A 22,174-nucleotide genomic window follows, 5' to 3' on the forward strand; every position below is an offset into this window, starting at 1 on the left:
GCTGTAGTAATAACTACTCTGTGGGCACTGCTGCTGTAGTAATAATAACTACTCTGTGGGCACTGCTGCTGTAGTAATAACTACCCTGTGGGCACTGCTGCTGTAGTAATAACTACTCTGTGGGCACTGCTGCTGTAGTAATAACTACTCTGTGGGCACTGCTGCTGTAGTAATAACTACTCTGTGGGCACTGCTGCTGTAGTAATAACTACTCTGTGGGCACTGCTGTAGTAATAGCTACTCTGTGGGCACTGCTGTAGTAATAACTACTCTGTGGGCACTGCTGCTGTAGTAATAACTACTCTGTGGGCACTGCTGCTGTAGTAATAACTACTCTGTGGGCACTGCTGTAGTAATAGCTACTCTGTGGGCACTGCTGCTATAGTAATAACTACTCTGTGGGCACTGCTGCTATAGTAATAACTACCCTGTGGGCACTGCTGCTGTAGTAATAACTACCCTGTGGGCACTGCTGCTGTAGTAATAACTACTCTGTGGGCACTGCTGTAGTAATAACTACTCTGTGGACACTGCTGTAGTAATAACTACTCTGTGGGCACTGCTGCTGTAGTAATAACTACTATGTGGGCACTGCTGCTGTAATAGTAACTACCCTGTGGGCACTGCTGTAGTAATAACTACTCTGAGGGCACTGCTGCTGAAGTAATAACTACTCTGTGGGCACTGCTGCTGTAGTAATAACTACTATGTGGGCACTGCTGCTGTAATAGTAACTACCCTGTGGGCACTGCTGTAGTAATAACTACTCTGTGGGCACTGCTGCTGTAATAATAACTACTCTGTGTGCACTGCTGCTGTAGTAATAACTACTCTGTGGGCACTGCTGCTGTAGTAATAACTAATCCATGGGCACTGCTGCTGTAGTAATAACTACTCTGTGTGCACTGCTGCTGTAGTAATAACTACCCTGTGGGCACTGCTGTAGTAATAACTACTCTGTGGGCACTGCTGCTGTAGTAATAACTACTCTGTGGGCACTGCTGTAGTAATAACTACTCTGTGGGCACTGCTGCTGTAGTAATAACTACTCTGTGGGCACTGCTGCTGTAGTAATAACTACTCTGTGGGCACTGCTGCTGTAGTAATAACTACCTGTGGGCACTGCTGCTGTAGTAATAACTACTCTGTGGGCACTGCTGTAGTAATAGCTACTCTGTGGGCACTGCTGCTATAGTAATAACTACTCTGTGGGCACTGCTGCTGTAGTAATAACTACTCTGTGGGCACTGCTGCTGTAGTAATAACTACTCTGTGGGCACTGCTGCTATAGTAATAACTGCTCTGTGGGCACTGCTGTAGTAATATCTACTCTGTGGGCACTGCTGCTGTAATAATAACTACTCTGTGGGCACTGCTGCTATAGTAATAACTACTCTGTGGGCACTGCTGCTGTAGTAATAACTACTCTGTGGGCACTGCTGCTGTAGTAATAGTAACTACTCTGTGGGCACTGCTGCTATAGTAATAACTGCTCTGTGGGCACTGCTGTAGTAATATCTACTCTGTGGGCACTGCTGCTGTAATAATAACTACTCTGTGGGCACTGCTGCTGTAGTAATAACTACTCTGTGGGCACTGCTGCTGTAGTAATAGCTACTCTGTGGGCACTGCTGCTGTAGTAATAACTACTCTGTGGGCACTGCTGCTGTAGTAATAACTACTCTGTGGGCACTGCTGCTGTAGTAATAGCTACTCTGTGGGCACTGCTGTAGTAATAACTACTCTGTGGGCACCGCTGCTGTAGTAATAACTACTCTGTGGGCACTGCTGCTATAGTAATAACTACTCTGTGGGCACTGCTGTAGTAATAACTACTCTGTGGGCACTGCTGCTGTAGTAATAACTACTCTGTGGGCACTGCTGCTGTAGTAATAACTACTCTGTGGGCACTGCTGCTGTAGTAATAACTACTCTGTGGGCACTGCTGCTATAGTAATAACTACCCTGTGGGCACTGCTGCTATAGTAATAACTACTCTGTGGGCACTGCTGCTGTAGTAATAACTACTCTGTGGGCACCGCTGCTGTAGTAATAACCACTCTGTGGGCACTGCTGCTATAGTAATAACTGCTCTGTGGGCACTGCTGTAGTAATATCTACTCTGTGGGCACTGCTGCTGTAATAATAACTACTCTGTGGGCACTGCTGCTGTAGTAATAACTACTCTGTGGGCACTGCTGCTGTAGTAATAGCTACTCTGTGGGCACTGCTGCTGTAGTAATAACTACTCTGTGGGCACTGCTGCTGTAGTAATAACTACTCTGTGGGCACTGCTGCTGTAGTAATAACTACTCTGTGGGCACTGCTGCTGTAGTAATAACTACTCTGTGGGCACTGCTGCTGTAGTAATAACTACTCTGTGGGCACTGCTGTAGTAATAACTACTCTGTGGGCACTGCTGCTGTAGTAATAACTACTATGTGGGCACTGCTGTAGTAATAACTACTCTGTGGGCACCGCTGCTGTAGTAATAACTACTCTGTGGGCACTGCTGCTATAGTAATAACTACTCTGTGGGCACTGCTGTAGTAATATCTACTCTGTGGGCACTGCTGCTGTAGTAATAACTACTCTGAGGGCACTGCTGCTGTAGTAATAATAACTACTCTGTGGGCACTGCTGCTATAGTAATAACTACTCTGTGGGCACTGCTGTAGTAATAACTACTCTGTGGGCACTGCTGTAGTAATAACTACTCTGTGGGCACTGCTGCTGTAGTAATAACTACCCTGTGGGCACTGCTGCTGTAGTAATAACTACTCTGTGGGCACTGCTGCTGTAGTAATAGCTACTCTGTGGGCACTGCTGTAGTAATAACTACTCTGAGGGCACTGCTGCTGTAGTAATAGCTACTCTGTGGGCACTGCTGCTGTAGTAATAACTACTCTGTGGGCACTGCTGCTGTAGTAATAACTACTCTGTGGGCACTGCTGCTGTAGTAATAACTACTCTGTGGGCACTGCTGCTGTAGTAATAACTACTCTGTGGGCACTGCTGCTGTAGTAATAACTACTCTGTGGGCACTGCTGTAGTAATAACTACTCTGTGGGCACTGCTGCTGCTGTAGTAATAACTACTCTGTGGGCACTGCTGTGTAATTAGATTTTCTGATCATGGTTATATGGGGGGCACATTGATGGGTACTATCTGTAGTGGGCACAATGGTATAAGTAATCCCATGTAGTGCCTGGGTGCAGCAATGTGGATTATGTGGAGTTTATGAACAATATTCTGAATAATCTATAGAATATTCTGTATATCCGGATCTGGGAGAGAAGACGCTCTGCGTTACTGACACTTACTTCTATATAGCAGAAATCCTCCAATCCCGGCACCAAGAAGAGCGATGACGACCACAGCTACGGCCACAGGGATCACCCAGGAACTCTTTGTTGGTTCTAGAAAATAGATAGGTAAATGTGATGTGTGGATTATACTGAGAGCTTCATGGGCCAGATTCACAGCCTCATCCGCTGTATAGATGATACATGTATAGTGGGATGGATTTATATGTGCAGAATAGAATGATAACTTATCATTTTTTACGGCCGGGTTTACATATGTCCGGCGGTGCGGCGGCGTTTCCCTCCGGCGCAGGAGAAAAGCGCCGGAGGGAAACGCATCTTTGAACTGATCCCATTGTTTTCAATGGGATCGTTCAAAATGTGCGGCGGGCAATAGTGGCCGCCGCATCGCCGGACCGTCGGTGCGTTAGGACGCATCTTGCAGCGTCCTGGCGGACCGCCGCTCCGGTGATGCGGCGCCGCACCAATACAATGGAATAGAGCGCCGGATGCCTCGCCGGGCAGGACGCATGCCGTTCGGCTCTGGCATCCGGCGTTCAGTCAAATAGTACACAAAATAAACATATATCTCCCCCTGTGTGCTCTCCCCCTCCCCTATAGTCCCCCCTTGGTCCCCCAGTAGTATATCACCCCCCCCTGTTTCTCCTCCAGTAGTATATAGCCCCCCTGTTGCCCCCCCAGTAATATTTAGCTTCCCTGTGTGCTCTCCCCCAATTAGTATACAGCATTGCTGTGCGCTCTCCCCCAATAGTATATAGCCCCCCATGTGCGCTCTCCCCCTCCCATATAGCCCCCCTGTGCACTCTCCCCCTCCCATATAGCCCCCCTGTGAGCTCTCCCCTTGTAGTATATAGCCCCCCTGTGAGCTCCCCCAATTTAGTATATAGCCCCCGTGCGCTCCCCCGCAAATCCCATTGAAAATGACAGGAAAACATACTGGGGAAAAAAATTTCAACTGATGAGCGCAACTTGTGACAACTGATGACAACTGATGGCAACTGATGGTTTTTAATGAAAAGACGGATAGAAAAACTGATGACAACTGATGCATTTTTGGCATCAGTTGTGACATCAGTTGTGGTCAGTTTTTAGGCAAAAAACGCAACTGATGCCAACTTATATATGTAAACCCAGCCTACATGTAATTTCTACATACACTGCACCCCCTGCTGGACCCTTCAGGTATATACAACCGGGTCGTGACGTCACATTTTTTTTTTAGATAAAATTAAAGCCTGCCTGATCTACTAAACTGAGGGAAATATCACTATATGTACATTTCCCATAATTCCTGTACATTAGGAATTTGTCTAACTTTGCTTATGTAATAACATATTAAAAAATACATTTTGGCCGGAGTTGTCCTTTAATTCAAAAGTGTACAGAAGGGTTCAGTAGCTTAATATCAATGAGACGATGATCAGACAATACACTATGCAGATACATGTCACAATAGTGATCACCAGTCATGACATCTCCCTCCCCCCAGTATAGATGACACTCACCCCATCTGACAAGGAGCGGCTCCCCAGTATGGATACAACTCACCCCATCTGACAAGGAGCGGCTCCCCCAGTATAGATACAACTCACCCCATCTGACAAGGAGCGGCTCCCCCAGTATGGATACAACTCACCCCATCTGACAAGGAGCAGCTCCCCAGTATGGATACAACTCACCCCATATGACAAGGAGCGGCTCCCCCAGTATGGATACAACTCACCCCATCTGACAAGGAGCGGCTCCCCCAGTATAGATGACACTCACCCCATCTGACAAGGAGCGGCTCCCCCAGTATGGATACAACTCACCCCATCTGACAAGGAGCGGCTCCTCCAGTATGGATACAACTCACCCCATCTGACTAGGAGCGGCTCCTCCAGTATGGATACAACTCACCCCATCTGACAAGGAGCGGCTCCCCCAGTATGGATACAACTCACCCCATCTGACAAGGAGCGGCTCCCCCAGTATGGATACAACTCACCCCATCTGACAAGGAGCGGCTCCTCCAGTATGGATACAACTCACCCCATCTGACAAGGAGTGGCTTCCCCAGTATGGATACAACTCCCCCCATCTGACAAGGAGCGGCTCCCCCAGTATGCATACAACTCACCCCATCTGACAAGGAGTGGCTTCCCCAGTATGGATACAACTCCCCCCATCTGACAAGGAGCGGCTCCCCCAGTATGGATACAACTCCCCCCATCTGACAAGGAGCGGCTCCTCCACCAGTATAGATACTACTCACCCCATCTGACAAGGAGCGGCTCCCCCAGTATGGATACAACTCACCCCATCTGACAAGGAGCGGCTCCCCCAGTATAGATAGAACTCACCCCATCTGACAAGGAGCGGCTCCTCCACCAGTATAGATACAACTCACCCCATCTGACAAGGAGCGGTTCCCCCAGTATGGATACAACTCACCCCATCTGACAAGGAGCGGCCCCCCCCAGTATGGATACAACTCACCCCATCTGACAAGGAGCGGCCCCCCCAGTATGGATACAACTCACCCCATCTGACAAGGAGCGGCTCCCCCAGTATGGATACAGCTCACCCCATCTGACTAGGAGCGGCTCCCCCAGTATGGATACAACTCACCCCATCTGACTAGGAGCGGCTCCCCCAGTATGGATACAACTCACCCCATCTGACAAGGAGCGGCTCCCCCAGTATGGATACAAATCACCCCATCTGACAAGGAGCGGCTCCCCCAGTATGGATACAACTCACCCCATCTGACAAGGAGCAGCTCCCCCCAGTATGGATACAACTCACCCCATCTCACAAGGAGCGGCTCCCCCAGTATGGATACAACTCACCCCATCTGACAAGGAGCAGCTCCCCCCAGTATGGATACAACTCACCCCATCTGACAAGGAGCGGCTCCCCCAGTATGGATACAACTCACCCCATCTGACAAGGAGCGGCTCCCCCAGTTTGGATACAACTCACCCCATCTGACAAGGAGCGGCTCCCCCAGGCTGCTGTGATCCACATAACAGGAGTAGCTGTCGCCCTCTTTGGGTAACACTTCCGCACTGACCCTGATCTGATAGGTGCCGTCAGGATTGGGGAGGGTCTGTGTGGTCTGATATGCGGGAAGGTCGTCCTCCTCGTTCTTCATCCACTTCACGTCCACTGGTTTGGGATGGAATCCGTACGCCTGGCAGTGAAGCGTCAGAATCCCATCTCTTTCCTGACCGGAGACCTTCACCTGGGGCCGAACTGAGAGGGAAAAAGAAGAGAATATAAATGTCCTCCCTGTAGCCCAGATGTTATGTCTCCCCCTCTCTGGTGGTCTGTACCATCTGCAGAGACCCCTGTACTCTGTATAACACTCAGGAGACCCCTGTACTCTGTATAACACTCAGGAGACCCCTGTACTCTGTATAACACTCAGGAGACCCCCGTACTCTGTATAACACAAAGGAGACCCCTGCGCTCTGTATAACACGCAGGAAACCCCTGCGCTCTGTATAACACTCAGGAGACCCCCTGTACTCTGTATAACACTCAGGAGACCCCCTGTACTCTGTATAACACTCAGGAGACCCCCTGTACTCTGTATAACACTCAGGAGACCCCCTGTACTCTGTATAACACTCAGGAAAGCCCTGTACTCTGTATAACACTCAGGAGAGCCCTGTACTCTGTATAACACTCAGGAGAGCCCTGTACTCTGTATAACACTCGGGAGACCCCGTGCTCTCTATAACACTCAGGAGACCCCTGTACTCTGTATAACACTCAGGAGTAACCCCCCCCCCCCGTGCTCTGTATAACACTCGGGAGACCCCTGTGCTCTGTATAACACTCAGGAGAGCCCTGTACTCTGTATAACACTCAGGAGAGCCCTGTACTCTGTATAACACATTTAGGAGACCCCTGTACTCTATATAACACTCAGGAGACCCCTGTACTCTGTATAACACTCAGGAGACCCCCTGTACTCTGTACAACACTCAGGAGACCCCTGTACTCTATATAACACTCAGGAGACCCCTGCACTCTGTATAACACTCAGGAGACCCCCTGTACTCTGTATAACACTCAGGAGACCCCCTGTACTCTGTACAACACTCAGGAGACCCCCTGTACTCTGTACAACACTCAGGAGACCCCCTGTACTCTGTACAACACTCAGGAGACCCCCTGTACTCTGTACAAAACTCAGGAGACCCCCTGTACTCTGTATAACACTCAGGAGACCCCTGTGCTCTGTATAACACTTGGGAGACCCCCTGTACTCTGTACAACCCTCAGGAGACCCCTGTACTCCTGAGGGGAGGCGACAGGCAGGTGAGGAGAGGCCACGGGCAGGAGAGGGGAGGCCACGGGCAGGAGAGGGGAGGCCACGGGCAGGAGAGGGGAGGCCACGGGCAGGAGAGGAGAGGCCACGGGCAGGAGAGGAGAGGCCACAGGCAGGAGAGGGGAGGCCACGGGCAGGAGAGGGGAGGCCACGGGCAGGAGAGGGGAGGCCACGGGCAGGAGAGGGGAGGCCACGGGCAGGAGAGGGGAGGCCACGGGCAGGAGAGGGGAGGCCACCGATCTTCTGCAAGCTACAGCCCTGTAAGGGAATGAGGGGAGCCGCATACAGAGCCTTATAAATGTGTATAGTGTTACAATCCTTATCCAGGTCTCCAGCAACACAAGAGTCGCCCACCCTGTAATACTAATCATAGGGGTCACCTCATCTTCTACCTGTATATAAAATATACAGCACTGCTGACAAGTGAGATACAGGACAAAACATCCACATGTAACACATTTATATCACAGGGGACATCAGCTCACTGTGGCCGCCCTGGTGATCAGTGTGAGAGGAGGACGTCTCAGGACAAGCAGAATACTTTGTATTAACCCTTTAAGGACAGAGCCAATTTCGATTTTTGTGTTTTCGTTTTTTCCTCCTTGTGCATAAAAGGCCATAGCAGTTGCATTTTTCCACCTAGAGACCCACATGAGCCCTTATTTTTTGCGTCACTAATTGTACTTTGCAATGACAGGCTGAATTTTTGCATAAAGTACACTGCGAAACCAGGAAAAAATTCAAAGTGTGGGGAAATTGAAAAAAAACAACGCATTTTGTTTATTTGGGGGAAATGTGTTTTTACGCCATTCGCCCTGGGGTAAAACTGACTTGTTATGCATGTTCCTCAAGTCGTTACGATTACAATGATATATAACATGTATAACTTATATTGTATCTGATGGCCTGTAAAAAATTCAAACCATTGTCAACAAATATGTCACTTAAAATCGCTCCATTCCCGGCTTATAGCGCTTTTATCCTTTGGTCTATGGGGCTGTGTGAGGTGTTATTTTTTGCGCCATGATGTGTTCTTTCTATCGGTACCTTGATTGCGCATATACGACTTTTTGATCGCTTTTTATTACAGTTTTTCTGGATTTGATGCGACCAAAAATGTGCAATTTTGCACTTTGGGATTTTTTGGCCGTTTACGCCGTTTACCGTACGAGATCGGGAATGTGATTAATTAATATTTCGGGCGATTACGCACGCGGCGATAGCAAACATGTTTATTTATTTATTTACTTTTATTAATAACCTGAGAAAAGGGGGGTGATTCTGACTTTTATTAGGGGAGGGGGCTTTTTACTAATAACAATACTTTTTTTTTACATTTACACTTATACTAGAAGCCCCCCTGGGGTTAGGGTTATTCCCCCTGGGGTTAGGGTTATTCCCCCTGGGGTTAGGGTTATTCCCCCCTGGGGTTAGGGTTATTCCCCCTGGGGTTAGGGTTATTCCCCCCTGGGGTTAGGGTTATTCTCCCCCTAGGGTTAGGGTTATTCCCCCCTGGGGTTAGGGTTATTCCCCCCCTGGGGTTAGGGTTATTCCCCCCCTGGGGTTAGGGTTATTCTCCCCCTGGGGTTAGGGTTATCTCCACCCTGGGGTTAGGGTTATTCCCCCCCCCCTGGGGTTAGGGTTATTCCCCCCCTGGGGTTAGGGTTATTCTCCCCCTGGGGTTAAGGTTATTCTCCCCCTGGGGTTAGGGTTAGGGTTAGGGGTTAGGGTTAGGGTTAGGGTTATTCTCCCCCTGGGGTTAAGGTTATTCTCCCCCTGGGGTTAGGGTTATTCCCCCCTGGGGTTAGGGTTATTCCCCCTGGGGTTAGGGTTATTCCCCCCTGGGGTTAGGGTTATTCTCCCCCTGGGGTTAGGGTTATTCCCCCTATGGTTAGGGTTATTCCCCCTGGGGTTAGGGTTATTCCCCCCTGGGGTTAGGGTTATTCCCCCTAGGGGACTTCTAGCATATACACTTTGATCTCTCATAGAGATCTCTGCAGCATAGATATGCTGCAGAGATTCATGAGATAGGCACTCGTTTACGTTGTAAACGAGTGCCGAGTCGGGGACGGCGCCATCTTGGAGCGGTCCCCGGCCGGCTTCAGAAACGGAGATCGCTCCTCCGGGATAACATCCCGGAGGAGCGATCTCCCCACTAGACACCAGGGAAATGTTGCGTCCGGTAATCGGATGCAGCTGTCATGTTTGACAGCTGCATCTGATTACTGTATTAGCGGGCACGGCGATCGGACCGTGCCCGCTAATACCTGCGGTCCCGGGCTACAAGCGGCACCCGGGACCGCCGCGGTTCAGAGCGGGGTCGCCGGCATCAGGGCGTAAATATACGCCCTATGTCGTTAAGGGGTTAAAGGGGTATTCCCCCCCAAATTATTTTTGCATTAATACGTTGCCCACCCGTAGCTTTCCATCTTTCCAATATAAAGTTATTATGGATTCTGCACAGTTTTGCTGTTATCTAGATGTAGTCACCCCCACAGATTGCATAGAATCATCAGACCTCCCTGCTCCTGGCCCCGACCCTCCGAGACGGCATCACGTGTCCTCCATCTCTTCAATGGGCCGGGTTAGCGCTTCTTACCCAGCACACTAAAGTGAGGGAGGACAGTGACAGCTGCTGCTGCTGTTCACTGTCTCCCTCTCTGACAGCAGCCCCACCCCACTGTGTGCACCCCCTTGCCCAGAGCTCACCCGCCACACACCCTGTATCCCCCTGTAGCTCACCCGGAAGCCGCTCCTGTCCTCAGTACAGGCTATGCCACCCTCCATCACCAACCCCCCGCCCGGAGCTCACCCCGCCTGCGTCTCACCCGGCAGTAGTGCAGCAACCCCCCTGGCAGAACTAGAGCTCCCAGCATGCTCAGCCTTCTCTCCGTGCATGCTGAGAGTTGTAGTTCTGCACGAGCCCCACGCACGACTCACCTGCGGCTCCCCCTTTTACTCAGCTCACTCACTCACCCCACCCCCCCCGTGGCCGCATCTCACCAGGCGACCGGCCACGGTCCGCACTAGCCCCGCCCCCCGCATCTCACCCGCGCGACTTGCAGCCCCCCGCATCTCACCTGGTGCCCACCCCTCCCGCGGTCCGCACTAGCCCTGCCCCCCACATCTCACCCACGGCTATTCCCCCCCCCCCCCATCTCACCTGGTGCCCGCACCCCTTCACACTGGCCCCCCCCCCCCCCCGCATCTCACCAGCTGTCCGCATTAGCCCCGCCCCCCGCATCTCACCCGCGGCTACCCCCATCTCACCTGGTGCCCGCACCCTTTTGCAATAGCCCTGCCCCCCGCATGTCAGCCGCGGTCCGCACTAGCCCCGCCCCCGCATCTCACCTGCAGCAACCCCCGCATCTCACCCAACCCAAACACCCCCCCCCCCATCACACCTAGTGCCTACACCCCTCCCGCGGCAATCACTGCCCTGCGCGACTTGCGGCTCACCTGTGCCCCCCCCTTCTTCACTCGGCTCACTCAACTGTCACCTGGTGGCTGGTCGCCGCCCCCCCTGCATCTCACCTGGTGCCTGCAGCCTCTCTGCTATGCAACTCACTCAACTCAGCTATATCTTGTGCATATCAGCTCTGCTACATCATGGACCAATCAGGCATAAGCATTGCATGATGGGAGATGTAGATTCGCCATGTTGGATCTAGTTCGGAATACCCCTTTAAGTTCAAGTGAATTGCCTCTCTCTACCACCAGATGTGAGGAGCTCTGGACTGTTATAATATAATACTCTTACTCTACAGAACTGATGTGTATCTAAAGGTGAGTGAGTATCTAAGCCATGAGATACAGCAAAGAGCATTGTCTATGCAGTAATTATGTCTTCAAACTCTTTTATAGCACAAAATTTGTAGAACATAAAGGGGGAGATTTATCAAAGGGTGTAAAATTTAGACTGGTGCAAACTTCCCCCAGCAGCCAATCACAGCTCTTCTTTCCTTTCACCAGAGCTAGAAGCTGAGCTGTGATTGGTTGCTGTGGGCAGTTTGCACCAGTCTAAATGTTTCCCCCTTACATAAAGCGCCCCCTGTAAAAAATAAGGATGAGATATAACCGACAAGTTGAAAAAAAACAAAAACAACAACTAGATTTACAGAAACACGGACGCACTTCATATTCCCAATCCGTCATTTTTAGCGGATTGTATGGGTGCATAGCGGGAGGAATCCTGAACATGTCCATAAGGCCGACCTGCGGAATAAACAGAACATTCATCTCATATAGTAAATGCCCTAAAATCCTCCTAACAATCACTGCAGAATTACTACATATTGCAGGAAGTTACAGGTCAGCAACAGCAGCGTGTGGGCCTAAGTCATGTGATAGAGCTCCGCCCACACATCACGTGACAGGTAGAGACCATACACAGGGGGGATACTGAGCGCTCACCTCTCCTCTCCAGATCTTCTCTCCCGTTCTCCACATATTTCTTCAGCCACTCGATACAGATATTCTCCAGATAAATCTTGTTTCTCTCCCCCGCCTGCACCTCCGGACTGTTCCATCTCTGTGCGGTGATCTGAGCCTCTGCCATGGTGGGGATATATGTCCCTGTCTGTGTGTCCAGGGATAAGAACTCTCTCCCATCATATCCTTCCTGCCTGTATCCCCTGATGCTGCCGTCATCTCCCAGCTCACAGCCGTATATCACCTGGTAGGAATGGAAACCTGCAGAGAGCACAGGAGCGTGTTACACAGATATATATATATATATATATATACAGGGGATGTGTGTGATATATATAAATATATACAGGAGATGTGTGTGTATGATTATATCATAAAAATCAAAGTCTGTCTGTCTGTCTGTCCTTCTGTCTGTCTGTCTGTCTGTCCTCTATAGACTTCCAAACGCCTGAACCGTTTGACCTCAAATTTGGCACACAGATACATTGGGTGCCCGGGAAGGTTATTGCGAAGGTCCCGTCCTCGCCAGATGTACAGGAGGGGAGGGGGAGGGGAAAGAGAGGCGCCCCATAGAGATGAATGGGAAAATCTCCTCACTGCAAACACAGGTGATATAATTAGCTGCAGCAGACACGGCAGTTGGAGCCTTAGCAACCAATAGGATTACTGCTTTCATTTTCACAGGGAGCAATGGTTGCTAGGGAAGCTGCCTCACAACATCCACAGTAATAACTGGTAGACCCCCTACTCCATCTATACAGTACATGTATACAGGACCCCCCTACTCCATCTATACAGTACATGTATATACAGGACCCCCTACTCCATCTATACAGTACATGTATATACAGGACCCCCTACTCCATCTATACAGTACATATATATACAGGACCCCCTACTCCATCTATACAGTACATGTATATACAGGACCCCCTACTCCATCTATACAGTACATGTATATACAGGGCCCCCTACTCCATCTATACAGTACATGTATACAGGACCCCCTACTCCATCTATACAGTACATGTATACAGGACCCCCTACTCCATCTATACAGTACATGTATACAGGGCCCCCTACTCCATCTATACAGTACATGTATATACAGGACCCCCTACTCCATCTATACAGTACATGTATATACAGGACCCCCTACTCCATCTATACAGTACATGTATATACAGGGCCCCCTACTCCATCTATACAGTACATGTATACAGGACCCCCTACTCCATCTATACAGTACATGTATACAGGACCCCCTACTCCATCTATACAGTACATGTATACAGGGCCCCCTACTCCATCTATACAGTACATGTATACAGGACCCCCTACTCCATCTATACAGTACATGTATACAGGACCCCCTACTCCATCTATACAGTACATGTATATACAGGACCCCCTACTCCATCTATACAGTACATGTATACAGGACCCCCTACTCCATCTATACAGTACATGTATACAGGGCCCCCTACTCCATCTATACAGTACATGTATGTACAGGACCCCCTACTCCATCTATACAGTACATGTATATACAGGACCCCCTACTCCATCTATACAGTACATGTATATACAGGACCCCCTACTCCATCTATACAGTACATGTATATACAGGACCCCCTACTCCATCTATACAGTACATGTATATACAGGGCCCCCTACTCCATCTATACAGTACATGTATATACAGGGCCCCCTACTCCATCTATACAGTACATGTATATACAGGAGCCCCTACTCCATCTATACAGTACATGTATATACAGGACCCCCTACTCCATCTATACAGTACATGTATATACAGGACCCCCTACTCCATCTATACAGTACATGTATATACAGGAGCCCCTACTCCATCTATACAGTACATGTATATACAGGGCCCCCTACTCCATCTATACAGTACATGTATATACAGGGCCCCCTACTCCATCTATACAGTACATGTATATACAGGGCCCCCTACTCCATCTATACAGTACATGTATATACAGGAGCCCCTACTCCATCTATACAGTACATGTATATACAGGACCCCCTACTCCATCTATACAGTACATGTATATACAGGACCCCCTACTCCATCTATACAGTACATGTATATACAGGAGCCCCTACTCCATCTATACAGTACATGTATATACAGGACCCCCTACTCCATCTATACAGTACATGTATATACAGGACCCCCTACTCCATCTATACAGTACATGTATATACAGGACCCCCTACTCCATCTATACAGTACATGTATATACAGGAGCCCCTACTCCATCCATACAGTACATGTATACAGGACCCCCTACTCCATCCATACAGTACATGTATATACAGGACCCCCTACTCCATCTATACAGTACATGTATATACAGGACCCCCTACTCCATCTATACAGTACATGTATATACAGGACCCCCTACTCCATCTATACAGTACATGTATATACAGGGCCCCCTACTCCATCTATACAGTACATGTATCCAGGGCCCCCTACTCCATCTATACAGTACATGTATATACAGGACCCCCTACTCCATCTATACAGTACATGTATATACAGGGCCCCCTACTCCATCTATACAGTACATGTATATACAGGACCCCCTACTCCATCTATACAGTACATGTATATACAGGACCCCCTACTCCATCTATACAGTACATGTATATACAGGACCCCCTACTCCATCTATACAGTACATGTATATACAGGACCCCCTACTCCATCTATACAGTACATATATATACAGGACCCCCTACTCCATCTATACAGTACATGTATACACAGGGCCCCCTACTCCATCTATACAGTACATGTATACAGGACCCCCTACTCCATCTATACAGTACAGGTATATACAGGACCCCCTACTCCATCTATACAGTACATGTATACACAGGGCCCCCTACTCCATCTATACAGTACATGTATATACAGGGCCCCCTACTCCATCTATACAGTACATGTATCCAGGACCCCCTACTCCATCTATACAGTACATGTATACAGGACCCCCTACTCCAACTATACAGTACATGTATATACAGGACCCCCTACTCCATCTATACAGTACATGTATATACAGGACCCCCTACTCCATCCATACAGTACATGTATATACAGGACCCCCTACTCCATCCATACAGTACATGTATACACAGGGCCCCCTACTCCATCTATACAGTACATGTATACAGGACCCCCTACTCCATCTATACAGTACATGTATACACAGGGCACAACAAGTATACCAAACTGTGACTGGGTAACACTGCCACACCAGACCTGACCAATACCACCATACTGTGACTGGATAACACCTCCAGACCTGACCAATACCGCCATACTGTGACTGGATAACACTGCCACACCAGACCTGACCAATACCACCATACTGTGAATGGATAACAACGCCACACCAGACCTGACCAATACCGCCATACTGTGAATGGATAACAACGCCACACCAGACCTGACCAATACCGCTATACTGTGCTGGATAACACTGTCATACCAGACCAATACCGCCATACTGTGACTGGATAACACTGCCATACCAGACCTCACCAATACCGCCATACTGTGCTGGATAACACTGTCATACCAGACCTGACCAATACCGCCATACTGTGACCGGACAACACTGCCATACCAGACCTCACCAATACCGCCATACTGTGCTGGATAACACTGTCATACCAGACCTGACCAATACCGCCATACTGTGACAGGATAACACCATCATATCAGACCTGACCAATACTGCCATACTGTGACTGGATAACACCGCTATACCAGACCTGACCAATACCACCATACCTTGACTGGATAACACCGCCACACCAGACCTTACCAATACCGCCATACTGTGACTGGATAACACCGCCATACCAGACATGACCAATACAGACACACTGACTGAATAGCACTGCCATACGGGTAAATACAACCCTGCAGGTATACAGGACCCCAAAACTATACACTACAGGTGCACGGGACCTCCACAAAACTATATACTACAGGTATACAGGACCCCAAACTTTACACTACAGGTATACAGGACCCCAAAACTATATACTACAGGTATACAGGACCTCCACCAACTATATACTTCAGGTATACAGAACCTCCACCAACTATATACTACAGGTATACAGGACCCCAAACTATACACTACAGGTATACAGGACCCCAAAACTATACACTACAGGTATACAGGACCTTCACCAACTCTATACTACAAGTATACAGGACCTCAAATATACTACAGGTATACAGGAACTCCACCAGCTATATACTACAGGTATATAGGACCCCAAACTATACACTACAGGTATACAGGACCTCCACCAACTCTATACTATAGTTATACAGGACCCTCAAACTATTTACTACAGGTATACAGGACCCCCGAACTATATACTACAGGTATACAAGACCTCCACCAATTATACACTACAGGTATCCAGGACCCTCAAACTATAAACTACAGGTATACAAGACCTCCACCAACTATACATTACAGGTATACAGCACCAACTATATACTACAGGTATACAGGACCCTCGAACTATACAGTACAGGTATACAGGACCTTCACCAACTGTACACTGCAGGTATACAGGACCTCCCTCAACTATACACTACAGGTATACAGCCCCCCCCAAATACACACTACAGGTATACAGGAACCCCCCCCCAACTATACACTATAGGTATACAGCCCCCCCAACTATGCACTACAGATATGCGAGACCCCTAAAAACTATACATTGTGGGTATACAGAACCCCTCCAACTATGCACTACAGGTATACACTAATTCCACTGATTAACTCAGATGAAACAATACCTTTAGCTTGGCCTCCTGGGCACCTTAAAACAAATCTAATTAACACATTGAGACTTTATACCCGGGCAGCGCCGGGTACATTTTCTAGTATATCACACACATCCCCTGTATATATATATCACACACACATCCCCTGTATATATATATATATATATATATATATATATATATATATATATGTACCAGAGAAAAAAGTCCAGCACCAGGTCGGCATGTACTATTAAAATTCCACACTTTATTAGTAAATCTTCACATAGGACAATAATAATAAAAGTTTACGCGTTTCAGCGCTTCTCGCGCCTTGTTCACAACTGAAGCATGCTTCAGTTGTGAACAAGCAGTGGGGGCGGCTGCATATGGAGCGGCTCAGGAGGGGTTAATGCCGCTGTAAGGTGTGACAGCGGCATCTACCCTGTAAAATAACCGGCTCTAGCGATCGCAGGCTATGTAAATTTGGCGCCGCCGGGAGCAGAGAGCGCGCGGGCGGAGGAGGGGACACCAGGGGGCAGGGGGCGGCACAAAGAGAACATGGCTGGCGCTCAGGTAGCCGCCGGCCGTGTTCTCTGCACCATACTTTATGTTAAACTGCCTAATAACGCAGCTTAACATAAAGTATCGATACCAGGAAATCCTGGTACCGGACCTTTTTTCTGCCCGAAATATCGATAGTAGTATCGATATTTCGGTGCACAGTGCATCACTAGTAATATATATATATATATATATATATATATATATATATATATATGTACACACACACACAGGGGATGTGTGTGTGATATATATATACAGGAGATGTGTGTGTGATTATATATATATATATATTGCCTCTTGGTTATTTTATTGTATGTTTATTGTTTAAAATAAAGAAGTTCTGATTTTTATACGGGTGTCGATCCAATTTCTGTAGATATGTATAATATTGGGGATCTCCGTGATTACTAGATGGGATGAGTACTAATTGTGAAACATCATCACTTGGTGATGTGCATTTATCATCCACTGGAGTACCTGTATATATAACTTTGTTTTCTGTGTTTCTCACAGCTGCTAGCTCCGGGTCCACAATGGACTTTAAAGCAAGAGAACAATCATGGCTCTTGCAATTAAATGATGTTTTTAAAGAGGATTCCAACATGATTTTAGATGTGAACGGTCATGATATACATGAATCTACAGGACAACTGAAAGACCTACTAAATAAAAGAACAAAAACCTGGTGGAATAAAGCATTCTTAGAGAAGTATGTGAACAAGGGTTTAATTCCCAGGGGTCTTCGTGTCCAGGTGTTCCCGTCATTTCCTATAGAAGATGAAACCTTCAAAAATAGATGGGAGTGCCTAGCAAATACGTGCTCTAAAGGGTTTATGGAACTGTTGATTGAATTAAATCAAAAAATGCTGAATGACGTGGAGAAAGAGATCGATGAGGTACAGCAGAGCATTAAGAGAAGTATATCTAGTGAAGCTCTGGAGAAATTAAATCAAGAGATAGACTCTCTTTTCCAGAAATGGGAGAAAGAGATTTGCATGATCAAATCAAAAAAATTCCAGAGAGACTTGACAGATGTCCAGCAAGGCCGTGTATATAGATGGCAAAATAAACGGGAACGCTCGAGATCGATCTCTCGCTCAAGATCTAGTTCAGTATCTTCACGGATATCATCTGATGAACATAGTAGAACTCGAGAGCGGAGAAATAGCGATGCAAATGATTTCTTAACTGAACCCCACTCACACAGACGAATGCGAGGTAACCAGGGGATAAAGAGGAAGACAGGTCTGGTCTTTGAGAGACCCAAAAAAAACTAAACAGGCAATGGAGGTAATTAATTTGTCTGCGCATTCCCTCTCTGATGACCAGTATGAAGTCTTATCAAAAGGACTAACTTTCTCACCCACTAATAATTTTGATTATTTTACAGCCTTGAAAGATTTACAACTATTTGCAAGGAAATTAACATTAAAAAAATTACATGCACGGGGTGATTTGGTGATGGAAAATTGGAGCTCTGATGAGCAAGAGGCTATTTTGACCCTGGAAGGTCTACTCCAAGAACAGGAAGGAGACCATCATGGTAAGTTTCCCTCTACAGTGATCCCTAGGTCAAGGACTTTCCCTCCCTTGTCGGTTTGCCCATCAGTTGAAATTTTTACTAAACTGGTGACTGAGGATTTCAAACAAATCTCAGGATCCAGACTTGGAGATAATTTAACCCTGGCACAGCGCAGGGCAATAAAGGAATTGCAATCATACTCGGATGTAATATACAAAGCAGCCGACAAGGGAGGCAATGTGGTGATCTGGCCTAGGGACAAGTATGAAAAAGAAGCCTTTAGGCAACTGAGGGATAAGGAGACTTATGAGAAACTGACATATAATCCCCTAGATAGATTTGCCACAGAATTGTTGAAGATACTTCAGCAAGCCTTTGATGCAGACATTTTGCCTAAAAAGATTTTTGATGGTCTAGTCCCAAAATTTCCACAGATCCCCACTTTTTATTTATTACCCAAGGTCCATAAAGATCCCCTCAATCCACCGGGCCGTCCTATCGTGTCCGGCATAGATGGATTATGTGATCCAATTTGTAAATTTATTGATTTTTACTTAAAACCACTGGTTGAAAATTTGCCATCTTATGTTCGTGACACGACGGACGCCCTGGCACGAATTGATGGGATCTTTATGGAGCCTGATATGTTGATGGTGGCAGCGGATGTAGAATCCCTGTACACCTGTATTGGGCATGAGGACGGACTTAAAGCTGTGGCATTCTATCTCGAGACCAGCAACTGGGATGGCGACACTTGTAAACTTATTTTGGAATTGTTGCAATTTATTTTAAAACATAATTTTTTTACTTTTAAGAATTTGTTTTACCTCCAGAAGCGCGGCACTGCCATGGGGGCGGCGTGTGCGCCCTCTTACGCCAATCTCTTCTTAGGCTACTGGGAGAGGGAGGTGTTCATGGGAGGGGACGTACGCGCCGTCGAACATGTGCAGTGCTGGCTGAGGTATATTGATGATATTTTGTTTATTTGGCAGGGGTCGCCATCCCAGTTGGAGGACTTTATGGTGGGGTTAAACAACAATACCAAAAACATAAAATTGACATTTAAATGGAGCACGAACAGGATTGAATTCTTGGATGTAGACATTGAAAGGGACGAACAGGGACAATTACAAACAGATGTATATAGGAAGGCCACATCAACCAACTCATTACTTCATGCCTCTTCTGCCCACGTCAGGTCGACTATTGAGGCAATCCCAATTGGGCAGTTCCAAAGAATGAAAAGGATCTGTTCATCAGATGAAAGATTTGAAAAACAGGCGATTGATCTAACAGATCGTTTCCTTGACAGAGGATATAGCAAGCGTTGCATTAAGAAGGGGTACAGGCGTGCAAAAGAAATGCAGAGGAGGGAACTCCTACAACCTAAAAACCGACCTAAACAAACAGAAGACAAGGTAAGATTTATTTCCACATTTAACTGCCGATGGCCAGAAATGCGGCAAATAATGCAAAAACATTGGTCAGTGCTACAAACAGATCCAACTGTGAAGCAATATTTACCTGACTACCCACTGATGACAGCCCGTAGAGGGAAAAACCTACGTGACTTATTGGTACGGAGCCATTATGTAGCAACAACTAATAGTATAGGCAATCTATCTAAGATGAAAGTGGGCAGTTTTCCTTGTGGGGATTGTGTAGCATGCACTAATGTTGAAAGAGCAATGACGTTCAAAACAGCGGACGGGAAAAGAGAGTACAAGATCAGAGATTATGTATCATGTGGCACATCAATGGTGATTTATTATGCGACTTGTGATTGTGGAAAAATCTATGTTGGTCTAACGTCAAGAACCCTTCGTATAAGAGTGAGAGAACATGTGCGAGGAATACTGGCCGCAAAAGATGTCGAAGATCTTACACAACTTAAGACTATACCGAGACACTTTAAAATCCATCACAAAAGTAACCCCAAATCGTTTAAGGTTAGAGGAATAGAACATGTGAGAACTGGCATCAGAGGAGGGAATGTGAGACAGATCCTTGCCCAGAAGGAGACACGGTGGATCTCAATTTTGGGTACGGAGGTGCCCAATGGATTAAATGAACACTGTAGTTTTGTGCCATTTTTATAATATGACTGTTCAGATTTTAATGTGTTGTCTGTTTTGTGTTTTTATTCAGATATAACTCAAGTATGTGGTCTCGATATCTGATGTATGAAATGAATGTGAGTGGAGTACAACAGGAAATGAATAGTTATGGAATGACCTGTTCGGAGGAAAAAGGAGAAGATACCATAAGAAAATAGGAAAAAAATAAATATTTTTTTTTTTTTTTTTTTTTGCTGCGTTTTTGATGCGGTTTTTCACTTAATATTGCGTTTTTTTGTGTATAAGATGTCACTTATTGCGGTATATATATACCCATATCATTATGTTTTTTAACACTTATTTTGATGAATTATTGCACTTTTTGCACTTGCACTTTTCTGTCCATAATTCACATTTAGTATTCTCGAATTGAGCGAGACTTAGGCACTTTTTATGATATTTTATGCATATGTAATGGATTCATATCACTGTTTTATAGTATAGCACTTTGGCACTTTTATGCACTTATGGTTAAATTTAAGACACACTCCATCCCCCGTTTCTATTTAATAGATATTTTGAAAAGGTTTACTATCATTCCCTTTAGTCACATCAACTTAGCTCACACTGAGAATATGGCCGCTTCCATGGATGTGCGCATGTGTGGATAAGTAACCTGGACGCTGCTCTGCCGGGCGGACGTAGGTGACGCTTCCATGTTGGCAGCCATTTTGGTTGCGGGCATCGGAGCGTGACTGGACGCCCTGGGAGGAGCGGTGTGATTTCCGGGAGCGATTCACGCATGCGCCGTTTAATCCGGAAGTAGCTATGACATCATCAGATCAGGACATAAAAGGGAGCCCACATGACTGAATAGGCAACGCCCCCTGAGGAAGCAAAAAGGTCGCTTTACGATCGCGAAACGTGCGTTGGGGAATTGACCAGACCAGTGACTTTATGGGTAAGATGCAATGATTAGTTAGATGGCTTGTGCAATATATGTATTTACATTCACATTTGAGCCTAGTGCGGACCTTCATGCACTAAGAAGCTCATAGATAGTGCTGTTTAGAGATGGTATTGATGGGACGCAGGTGACTGAACACTATGTGGGTG

General features: G+C 47.0%; 1 protein-coding gene and 1 long non-coding RNA gene across 2 annotated transcripts in view; one reads left to right on the top strand and one right to left on the bottom strand.

Annotated features, from left to right (window-relative positions):
* The window catches only part of LOC138802343 (class I histocompatibility antigen, F10 alpha chain-like), a 64,747-nt gene that overhangs the window by 11,781 nt on the left and 30,792 nt on the right, over window positions 1–22,174 (bottom strand). The window contains exons 3-5 of the mRNA XM_069985536.1: window positions 12,061–12,339; window positions 6,291–6,563; window positions 3,320–3,419 (exon numbers count right to left, since the gene is read on the bottom strand). Of these exons, the coding sequence (XP_069841637.1) occupies window positions 3,320–3,419; window positions 6,291–6,563; window positions 12,061–12,339 (652 nt within the window). The remainder of the gene's footprint in view (window positions 1–3,319; window positions 3,420–6,290; window positions 6,564–12,060; window positions 12,340–22,174) is intronic.
* Window positions 18,879–21,254, top strand: LOC138802344 (uncharacterized). The gene is made up of 3 exons (XR_011364750.1): window positions 18,879–19,022; window positions 20,200–20,419; window positions 21,150–21,254. It is a non-coding gene; the product is annotated as an uncharacterized lncRNA (long non-coding RNA).

The sequence above is a fragment of the Dendropsophus ebraccatus genome, chromosome 10 (genome assembly GCF_027789765.1).
Source record: "Dendropsophus ebraccatus isolate aDenEbr1 chromosome 10, aDenEbr1.pat, whole genome shotgun sequence".
In the NCBI taxonomy this organism is placed as follows: Eukaryota; Metazoa; Chordata; class Amphibia; order Anura; family Hylidae; genus Dendropsophus; species Dendropsophus ebraccatus.